Source organism: Cornus florida, unplaced genomic scaffold (genome assembly GCF_030987335.1).
Source record: "Cornus florida cultivar Cherokee Brave unplaced genomic scaffold, ASM3098733v1 CherokeeBrave_3.0.0_Hap2_Chr01, whole genome shotgun sequence".
NCBI classification, from domain to species: Eukaryota; Viridiplantae; Streptophyta; class Magnoliopsida; order Cornales; family Cornaceae; genus Cornus; species Cornus florida.
In genome coordinates, this window is record NW_026775571.1 from 110609217 (window position 1) to 110620768 (window position 11552).

Genomic DNA, 11552 nt, shown 5'->3' on the forward strand with positions numbered 1-11552 from the left:
TTCTATGTTTTCAATCACAAATATTCAAAAAAATAACATTAAGTTACATACCAAAAAACAACAAACAAATAAAATATGAAAAGAGAGAAAAACAATGTACTGCGCAATTATATATTATGATATAAACAATACATACAACCTTACATTTATTTTTGAATGTAAATGGGAGAAAAAAATAATTTATATAGTACACCTATTGGTCAAGAGGCATCCACTCTAGTTCTAGATTTATTTCTCCAGATTCCACATTCTGGAGCTTAAGTGATACTGCCTGTTTCACCTTCCCATCAACAATGTTTACAGTGCTATCTTCCATGAGGGCGTTGTCGTATGATTTCAGCCATTTCCCGATCTGCATGTCTCCAAACATTTCGATGTCTCCAAATGCCATTGCAGAGGTAACAATCGGCTGGATATCAACCTCGGCTTCCCCCATTATGTCATCGGCTGAGAATGTGTCCCGATCAAAAACTTGCTGCATTATAAAAATCAAAATATCAGGCGAAATGTTGTGAATGCAATGATGGGGAAATAGTAGTGATGTGCAGTGAACACGAGGGGTAAGGTCCAGAATTGGATGTCATTCAAATTTTAACTAAAGAATAGAAATGAAGAAGAATTATTCTTATGAACATTCCTTGACCACAAAGCAACAAAGATGAAAATACAATAGTGATGTGCCGTAAAAAAAGAAACAACTTCTGAGAGAGAGAGAGACTGGAACATTAGAGGCTACACCTGGACTTGCTGGAGGCTGGTGCTCCTTGTCCAGGGCTTTAAAGAATTTAATTGAGTTCAACAGCTTTAGCTTCTCTGAACTTACGCTACTTGATTACATTTTTGTCCAAAAATTACTTCTTGGGTCCAAAATTGTGCTTGATTTGTATATTCACTTATTAAATATTATTACATAAGAAAATCAGATATATGCTAATAATCCAATCCGTAAACTGACCCGAGTTCTTTAATTATTTTCTTCTTCTTTTTTTCAAATTTTACTTCTCAGGTCCAGGTATGCACTTTATTTACTTCTCATTAATTACTTGAGAATATCCAGATAATACCAAGCCAAGTGCCAAGTAAACTTAGGTGCACAGAGGAACAATTGCAAAGCCCTCAGTGACCACTATCATGGGAATTACAGAGACCCTAATGCCCAGCTGTTGATCGGGCGTTACCTAGCAAGATTTTACTGCACAGATCAAGATGGAGCAGATTGTCTCATTATTCTGTCTCTTCTACTCTGAATAGATAAGGAGAGTCCTCACTCAAAGGAGTGAAGATATTAATCATGAGCACAATAAGATGCATCAAAACTCCTTGTTTTTCTACCTTTGGAGGAGAGTGCTGTTTTAGTGTTTTACGTGGATTTCTTTGCTGATTTTCTTTCGGAAGTCTAAGTAGCCAGAGGGTTTACTGTTCTTTCACTTTGCTTTTAAGGATACTCTTGTAGACATCACATGAATTCAGATTTTACCCAAGTGTGGAGAACAAAAAACAAAAAACTTTATTCCCAACATTTGACTGAAACTGAAACCAAAATTGTAGTCCGGAACAATATTTCTTCTCAAACACTCTTCAAACTTATTGATCATAACTCCAGCTGATCTAAAACCACCAAACTTCAGTCTTTTGTCTACATTACCCTTATCTAATACATTGAAAAGCAGGCTTAGTTTATGTTAAGTGAGTGCATCTTCTGTATTCCCTTTCCTTCCATCCTCTTGAAATAAAAAATTGTGATTAATAAGATAGTTTTGTCTTTCGGCACTGATTGTACAACATATAGATTTTTTATTCAATTGAAAATCAGATTAATAAGAGGAAAGAAATTTAGTGACTGTGCAGTACATGTCGATTCAGTGTCAGGTTTATTAAGGAGAGTTCAATGCTGAGCTGAGGTGGAATTCCAGCTATAGTGGTCAATAATGTGCATTATGGCTGCCTTGTCATAATATTCATGTTCTTCAAGTTGCAAAGCAAATGGAGCAAACACCAAAAATTTATAAAGAGAAGAATTTTAAAATAGCAAGATTAAGACAATAAAGCACCATAGTTATGGAGATAGAGCTTCAGAAAAATGAAAGAGAAAAATCATTTACAGCAATCAAGAGGAAAGGGAAAAGACAGGCTCACCAGTTTTAAGGGCCCAAAACGCTGAGGAACAGATAGCATGAGCTCCTCATTCCAAATGGGATTCAAGTTGCTTTTAATTACTCTCGACTGGACCTTCTAATAACACTAACAATTTGTTTCATATCAGAAAAGGATGATAAAGAACATTTAAAATATCATAAGTTTTTCATAATTAGATAATACAGAACAATAAAACAATAACAAGGTTTTTTATAATAAGATGATGAAGAACAATTAATATATATCTCGAGAAGATCTTGCTGCCAATGCTTCACAACTCAAACTTGAATAAGTAGCAACCATCATGGGTGTGTACTACCTGTCTATGTGGACCCGGTTTATGCCCTTAAGGTTCAACCAGAAGAGAAAAGGGTCGAAAAGGAGGAAACGGTAAGATTGACTGACCTGCTGCCCAAGAGTCAGGATAACATAAGGATCACTTGACAGCACATCTCTGATAGCTAGATTTGTTCCTTCTATTAATTTGACCTTCAATAATCCGATAAATTCCACCATACCTTCCTGTTATCAGTTGGAATTTCAGTGGGACAGAAGTAATTCATAGAACCACAAAAAGCCAGTGAAACACAGATTATGCAGATTATATTGTTATGACTACTAAACTACTATAACCCAATAAATGGATAGCATTTACAATGTCTTCCTACGAGACAGTTGTATCATAACAATCTGCTACGGCATCATCATACACATCTGATCCATATGCTAAGCATTCGTGGCTATATAGGTCATCAAACAAGTCTCTATACCATCCTCCAAAACAATGTGAACCTAAAAAATAATCCTTGGAGTACAGAACCAAAAGTGGAAAAAGACAAATAAAAGACTTTACCAAGCGTGATGAACTTGAACTTTGAAAACTATCGGTCTTTCTAGATAAACTTGATTGGAGTGAGCTCTTTCCGGCAACTGACAAGATTCGCAAGCTAGGTTTCAAAAATTCTTGAAGGTCATACTTAGACCTACATAAAAAAAGTGAAGAGACATAAGTAACGAATACAAAGGGGAAAGTGATCCGCACAATCTTCGCATCATAACAAATAATTTTTTTATGTGTGTTTCCATAAAAAAAAGTGAAGAGACATAAGTAACGAATACAAAGATCCTGTGACCTTTCAGTCCATGTGCTATATGGTGCCAACAATTCATGAATCCAAATTATTTTTCTGGCAAGAGAAATGGTATGGCTGAATAACTGATTGGAAGATTAAGTATTACAATAGGTGGTAGTTTGACCAATACAAATCTCACATCAATATACATCCACGTCATCACCCAACAAACAAGTGGTCAAAATCAAGTATGGGATGAAGAAACTGAGAATAATCCTGAAGCTTCAGAACCACAAGCATGATACAAGATACAGAGCTAAACACATTATTGTATTTTGACTAACCTAATGTATTTTAAACGCTCCTCATTACTAGAATCTGGACCAGGCTTTGAGAAGCCTTCAGGAATAAATGCCTCGTAAATTGCATTTGCCGAAGCATTTCCTCCTACGTCAACCATTGCTTCAATTTCATCCTCAGACCATTCATCTAACGTCACAGACAAAACCTGCATGGTTTAAACTCAGGTAATTGTAGAGACATAAGGTAGAGGTATGGAGGAGAAACCCGCAAACAGAAACAATTTAACATTTTGAGTCAATAAAAATATATTGCTGCCACCCATCCACAAAAAAATAAAAAGCTTAAAAAGAAAAAGAAAAAGACCATATCCCTGCTGACAATAAATTTAAACTTGCAAATAATCATGGCATATTGTAAAAAGTTTATGGCATGAGTTTGTGATTTATAAAATCTGAAATTGCCAGCTTTTGCTAGGGTAAGAATTGAGACCCATTCTTGGTTTTCTTGTTTGAAAGATGCTTACAATATAAAGGTTAATGATAAGTTCCTTGTAGTAAGAATAAGGAAAACATGTGCAGCTGTTCACTTACAAAGGTCTTATTCCATTCAACTTATGCATACTAAATGGTTTCAAGGAAACATAATACTTCTACGTGGTGGTATGGTCATATTTAACATAGACCCGGTGATGCACCAATTAAAAGAGGAAGAGTTTGTCTAGAAGGCAAGTGACAAAAGGGCCGACAAAAGCTTACGTGGGATGAAGTAATTAAAAATGACTTAAAAAACTTAAATTTAAAGGGGACATGGTGTATAATAGGAAAAAATGGAAAAGGAGAATTTATGTGGCCGAACCCATCCATTTGGGATAAAGACAAGGATGATCATGACAGTGATAAAACTTCAACCCGGTAAGGTCATCAGTAGGGGCGGAAGCACACAAAGTTACAACCCTGCTTTATGAGTCCCATTAACAGTGAGTTTGGGAAAAAAGTTAAAAGTCTCGGACATTCAAAAGAGGAGATCAAAAATTCAAGAGAGAGAGAGGTGCTCGGTACTTGAGTCGGAAGAATATGCCCAAAGTTAAAACTTCTGAGTTTGTCCTGCCTATCAGTTATGCAATGGTTGACCAGTGAACATTTCTGTGAAGCAGAAGCGTTTCTCCGTGGCACAATTAAGTTGTCCAATAAAAGCAATAGGTTAGGGAAAAAGTAATTAAGAACAAAAATAAATCAAATCTGCTTGGGGAAAATAGTTAAAAACGAATTATTTTAAACATCTTTTTTTTTTTTAGCCCCATGGTTTTCGCTTTTTACTGTTTAAGCTCAGTAAACACTTTACAGAATGCTACCAAATGCAGCACAAAACTTTATTTGAAAATATTCAACATTTTGTAGACAAACTTTTATGAGGATCATTTAGATTGTGATCATGTAACATGCATGTCTATTTAAATCTAGAATTCAGATCCTTCTGGCTCCATTTTTAGTATAAAAATTATTTTCAGCAAAAAGTATAATATGTGCTGCTCAACAATAAAAGAAGTTTTTAAACATAAATGGGAAATTTGAGGAAAAATGAAATATATTGGGAGATGATAATTCAAAAACTTCAGTCAAATAGCAAATTACATCTTTCCAGTATGAAAAAGTCATATAGTCTTAATTTTGTTGTACATAACCAACAGCCTACTATGCCTTCTCATCAAAAAATGAAGAGATAAAAGGATATAGGGGAAAAGTAGAATATCTGATGGAAGAACTCGGATATCCTTTTGAACAACTGTTCTAATAGGAAAACCTTATATTTTGAAATGAACTTATCAAGTTGATGAGACAATCTTAGAGCAATTACCTTTGAGATATGTGTGCCAAGGCTTCTGTGCGCACCAGAGCATTTTAAGCATATAAAAACTCCGATGTTTGCCGACCTGAACATGCAACATTATAACGTACTTTTTAAACAACCATAAAAGATATATATAATCAAAACATGCATTCTGCACACACCACTTGGTCTCAAATCCTTCTATCCAAAGTATAATCCAAAAAACACTATATAATTAGTTGGAGTTACTAATCCAGGGAAGACCAAGAAATATACAGGCAAACCTTCCTTCTCTATATATTATATTCTCAAGCACAAATAGTTTTGATTTAGACATGTTTGGTCAGTACGACTTATATCAGCATATTTCGTGGATCAAAACTAGAGTCCGTAATTTTGTTTTATTTTTTAGTTTAGCTACTATTTTAAAAGTTTGTTAGTGTCAAGTTAATAACTTTTGGTCAAGACAAATGAGATGCACCACAAATTCTTTTTGAATATTCACTCTCCATCAACGACGAAAATAAGAAATAAGGGCTTAATCCGGACCTTGATGCCTGTTTGTTATGAATGCAAACTCACGTCTCTCCTATTTTTTATGCTTTCAGTTCAATCATACATGTCCCTGATTTTATTTTATTTTTTTAAAAGGCTGTGGCCATGCATGTCTTTGATACATCAATAAAATGCTTTTTCCTTTTCCACCAAATATTTCTTAAGGGACTTTATTAGATGCTTTTCCAAGTCAATAAACCCCATAAGAACGTTCATCGTCATCCAAGCCTTTCCACATAACAAGAATAAAAGTTTTTTGGTACCTCATGGCAAAAAGCAAAACAAATTTTTTACTAGGATTTCTTCTGTGTCTTACTTTTTTGCTTGATCAATATCCACCAAGTATTACGGTATGACTCATAATCTGGAAATATTTCTTTAATTGTAAAGAAGCATTACAATTTTATTAATATAGTCCACCAAGCACAGTTATCATCCACAAACTTCCAAGCTTCCATTAGAATACAATGGAGCATAAAGCCTTCAGGCCCTTCACTAAGATTATACAACCCAAAGAGCTACAACTCCATTTAAGCAAAACCATTAGGAAAAACTCGGCCGTGGATGTATATGAGCCCATTGACTATTAAAAGCCTATTAACAGAAACACAAACAGAACAGAAAAATCTAAAGGCGTCAGGATGGTAGATCTTACGCCCATTTAGGGTTTGGAGCAGCACAATCAGCACAGACACGATTATCACTTTGAAGGAGTAAATCTTTTAATCTTCTTTCACCTGCATAATCACCATTCATGTTTTCAACTTTACTAAAAACAAGCTTCAAGTTATAGTATTGCAAGGAATGGAGAAGGGGTAGGAGGGCTATCATTCTAAGTAATTGAGAAAACCAAGTCAATTAGATCATTAATAACAATAAACACAAGTATTTTTGCCAAAATTTTATGGGTAAAAAAGGGCATATATCTTTCATGTGAAATTATATTCCATGTGATACACAAATAAAATGGCTATAAAGAAAAGAAGAAAAATAAGCAAAGGAGAAGAAATGTTTATTGTTCTCCGTGGTCCTTTATTCAAAAATCTCATTACACACAACATCAATATCAATGGCATGGAGTGAACTTTCTCAACTAGCAGAGTTCAGCAATCAACATTATAGATTAGAACCCTTCAATTGATTAAAGTACTAAACACCAGTTCAGGTTAAATTGCCAAACTGCCACTTAAAATACTAATTGATTACCACTATCAAAAAACAATTCAGCAGAACAAAGAAAGCACACCTGATGATGGCCTCCGAAGGGTGGATCGAGGATTACTCATATCACTGCTTTCACACCAAAATCACCCCCCAAAAAACCTGTCTTTAAGAACAATCTACACAAAATAACCCACCAAAAAAAAGATGAGAAATATAAAAGCCTTTCAACAAATCAATAACATAAAGCCAAAAGAAAATACAGGTGTTTCATAGTTTCAGAAAAATAAAATTGAGAAATGTCTCCAAATTAAAATTTAGAAAGAGATTCACAATTAATATTAAACTTAACCAAACAATGAGTAGAAAAGATTAGAATAATATAGAAGAATCAAGCTAGCTCATAAAGGGCTTAACAAACACTAGTGGACAGCAACAGGCAAAATAACAGCTTGAAGATATATAATAAAATTGATACAAAAATGAGCTGCTTCATGTAAGAGCTTTTGAATTATTCTCATGATTAACAAAAGCCCCAAATCAGTTAGATTCTGTCCCAAATTTCAAAGCAAACAGAAACTGCAATGATAGAGAAGAAAACTTAAAGATGTAGTTGAAATGAAACGAAGATCTACAGAAAGTGTTTGAATTCTCACCAGAACTCAGGAAATTGCACCGTCTTACTTCAATGTTCAAATCCAAAGACCAAGGAACAGATAGAGACAGAGAGAGAGAGGGAGAGAGAATTTAGATGATGAGAGAGAGATGAAGTTCAGATGATTTGCGTGGGCCGTTTTATTTGATTTGAACGAAAAGGAGTGAATTTACATGTTACAGTACTTTTTAAATTAATTATTGAAAAAAATAATATAACAACAATTTTATATATATATCGTCATGTTATCTTTTGATGCGGAGTAATTGATTATTAAATAAAATAATATTAACAACAATTTTATATTACAAAATTGGTCATAGAGTCTGTAATATTCGTTGGAATTGTCTCCCCATTTTTATTTTTATTTTTGTTTTTTTCCCATCACGATCGGATTTAGTCCATAGGACCATTCTATTCCAACTGTTACAAAGAAAAAATTACGCGTCAATTACTAGTCTACCAGAAAGGAAAATTTCCAAAAGAAACGTCAATTAATTTATCAAAAAATAAAAGGGGCATTAATGTAATTTTAATCAGCAAAATACTTTGAATAAGATGGGTGTGTGTGAAGAGACAAGAGAGAGTGTGCGTGTTCAGATGTCAATTGTTTTACCTAAAATATTTATAATATTTATTGGATAAATATATTTAATTTCATTAATAATAATTACACTATTCTTAATAGTAGCATGTAACTATTAAATTATGAAAACGTTTGTCATAGAAAAATGTTGTGTAGTTCAAAGGTCATACTAATCTAATTGTTTGATGTGAATGGGAATTGAACAATCCCAAAAATAATTAGTGTAACTGTTAGATTTCGTATGATAATTTTTTATTCTATTAAAAATTCAAACTCTCCATATTTTATTATTTGAACTAAAATTTTTGTGATAAAATAATTGTTTTGCCGACTTAAATAAGTTGAAATTATCATCAAGTTTTAAATTTAATGATCAATATAGAGTTCAATGAAAAACTAAGTTAATTAAGTAAAAGGTGATGCAACGATGATATATCAATGTGGTGCTTGCACAATTATTGTTGTGTTACTCTTTAAAATATATAGATAAAGTGGGAGAGATATTTAATTGATTATTAATGAAAAAGTCAAATTCAATACATTTCTGAAATTAATGGCCAGCTAAGCTGCTACGCGTGAGCTGTAAATGTATGTCGAAATACAGTCATTAAAAACAAAGCCTGCTTTAATTATTAACTTTGCAAACTACCTCTCATTTTACCTTTTGTGTTAACGTAAAATATTTTTTAAAAAATATTTTTTTATTACTTTTTGTTGTTTAATTGATTCAAAAACTTAAGTAAACTATAACAAAAATAATTTGCTCGTGAATTTTTGACAAGTCATTTTAAAAGTTTAGCCCGACACCCATCGACCTTAACCTCCCTGATATAGGGATACCCATTGACCTCAATCTCAAACTTATAATTTCATATAACTTTAATATGACTTTTAACTTTTTCTCTATCCACCATGCATAAGCCTCTCTTCAAACCACAAGTTTCTCTCTTCAATTCACACTTCACAACCTTCATGATTTAAAAATCTAAAAAGAAAATTTTAATCTCAATCTTTATCCTCTTCTATGAATTGTTCATTCAATCTAAATTTTTAATTTTTCTTTAGTTATAATCATATTGACTATAAATGGTAATATTATGATGAAGCTTTCATCTTGCATTTTGAAAGCCTTCAAATGCCATTGGAGCCGTATACTCACGTGCACACGTATATAATCCTTTTGATAATTATTTCGTGTGAAATAAATAAATTACATATGTTCGTCATGAAATATAAAGTATTTTAAGTAATTTGACACAAGGTGAATAAAAAATAAAATAACAGTAATAATTATAGTAAAACTTGCAAGTACTTCACAGGAAATTAAAAATAATAATAATAAAAAGATGAAAAATACGTAAGTAACGACCTTTTCTGTCATTGTAATAATATACATCGGTCTAGTTTGGTTCTCTTTCATATACGTGTCTTTATCTGGAAATGGTATATGGAGAAAGTCAATAAGATATAATGAGATTCACATATAATGTCGACACCTACTAGAAAGAAGTCTTGTTTTTTATCCAGTAGGTGCTTGTATCCTTTTAAGGGTCAATTTGGTAGAACGAAAATGAAAGGAAAAGGAAAAGAATGGTAATGGAAGGGGTAAAAAAAAAAAAAAACAAAAGGTGTTTAGTAGGAAATATTGGATGGAAAGGAAAAAATAAAAGAAGAAGGATTTGGATGGATAGAGTTGGCCATGAATAATAATAGCTTTTGTTATCCTCTAATCGATGGGAGGTAATAGAAAAAATGGTTAATTACAGTTATACTTCTTGAGGTTTACAAACCTTTAAGAAATGTAAAAAGACGAGATAGCCCTTCAATAAAATATTAACTTTTATCTAAAAATATTAAAATATTTAAATAACAAAATTACCATTGAACATTATTAACCATACGTTTCTCTCCAAAAACCCATAAATCTGCAACTGTCTCTCTACCATCCACTAAGCCATTATTAGTAAAACATAATTTTTCTTTTAGATCAAGTCTGTTTACATGCACACATAGATGTAAAACATGTTTGTATATATATATATATATAAATCATGTATTCATTCATTCTCTGATTGTAATTTGTTGAAGAAAAGTTCAGATTTGACACATTAATATCAATCGGCATGGGCACTACCTATCTTGATTTCTTCTAATTTTTTACTTACGAAATTTAAATATATAGATCCAATTCGTTAATTATATTTGGGGTTGGTTTTGTGTTCTTCAATTACTGTATTTCTATTTATTTTTAGTTCACAATTCTTATATGGTTCAGAATCCCGATATCCATATCGATGCTATTGAGTTCTATTCTTTAATATCAATCGCAGTAATAGGTTAAACCCTCCCTCTCTCATAATCATGACAGGGTAATTTTTTAAACCTAATTCTTAAATTTGCTAAATAATCCATTCATTTTGTTGTTGTTGGGTTGGGGTTAGATTTGAATTTGAAATAGGAAGGTCGTTGAGCTCTAGCCGGAGAGACGATGACCCACTGGTTGCATGTTCACTATGTCCTTCTTTATTTTTAGGTTTCAATCTGATGATGCCATCTTTTTTGTAACTTTCCTCTAGTTTTCATAGATTGAGCAACGAGGGTGAGGATGACAGTGAAGGGTGTTGGGTTGGTGGCAATTTTGGACTTGGTAGTGCTGGTGGCTAGTTATTGAGTGGTGGTGGTGCTAGTGCTTCCCTTTTTTCTTTCCCAACATTAACTCTAAAATCAGAATTAAAATAAATATTATATAATAACTTATTTAAGGTCATTGAAATGAATATTGATTTGTTCACAGGAGGATAATGGAAAAGGGAAAAAGAGAGAGGGGAGAGATAATGGAGAAGAGGTAATTGATCTTGGCGATGGTGGGGTAGAGGGAGATGGTGACCACAGGTGGATAGAGAGAAAGGCTACTTTGGTCCAATAAAGGTTAAAAAGGTAATTTAATTATTTAAAATGGTCAACTCATAAGTCAAAGGGCAACAATGTCAATTCACTATGGGCATATGATCATTGGGGTGTCTTTGTGAACTTTATCAAAACTGAGGGGGTGTGATTGTGCAAAATGGAGCTAACTTTCATTTAACTGTCAATAGAGCAAATCTCAAGGGGTGTGATTGTAATTAACCCTAGAAAGAAAGTAAAGGACGTCCAAATTTGTCTTTATTTTAAAAAAAAATAAAAATTTTATAAAAAATAGCATGACTGTAGATTCATTATATTACTTTTATTTTCTTTTTTTCCCCAAACATGATTA

The 11552-nt window shown here is 32.8% G+C and overlaps 1 protein-coding gene across 1 annotated transcript; it reads right to left on the reverse strand.

The window, feature by feature from the left end:
* Positions 1-76: 76 nt before the first annotated feature.
* Positions 77-7870, reverse strand: LOC132313675 (ADP-ribosylation factor GTPase-activating protein AGD12-like). The gene is made up of 9 exons (XM_059812571.1): positions 7712-7870; positions 7141-7234; positions 6550-6631; positions 5367-5442; positions 3554-3717; positions 2990-3119; positions 2542-2658; positions 2137-2232; positions 77-475 (listed from the first exon to the last, which is right to left on the reverse strand). Exons 2-9 carry the CDS (start codon positions 7178-7180, stop codon positions 194-196), a joined length of 987 nt encoding a protein of 328 aa, XP_059668554.1. The 5' UTR covers positions 7181-7234; positions 7712-7870; the 3' UTR covers positions 77-193.
* Positions 7871-11552: the final 3682 nt, after the last annotated feature.

Excerpts from the sequence above, each read along its gene's own strand:
- LOC132313675 (XM_059812571.1), bottom strand. The coding sequence starts at position 7,180 with ATGAGTAATCCTCGATCCACCCTTCGGAGGCCATCATCAG. Across the intron at positions 2,659-2,989 it reads GTTCAAGTTCATCACGCTTG|GAAGGTATGGTGGAATTTAT; the intron begins GTAAAGTCTTTT and ends AACTGATAACAG. Across the intron at positions 2,233-2,541 it reads TCCTGACTCTTGGGCAGCAG|AAGGTCCAGTCGAGAGTAAT; the intron begins GTCAGTCAATCT and ends TAGTGTTATTAG.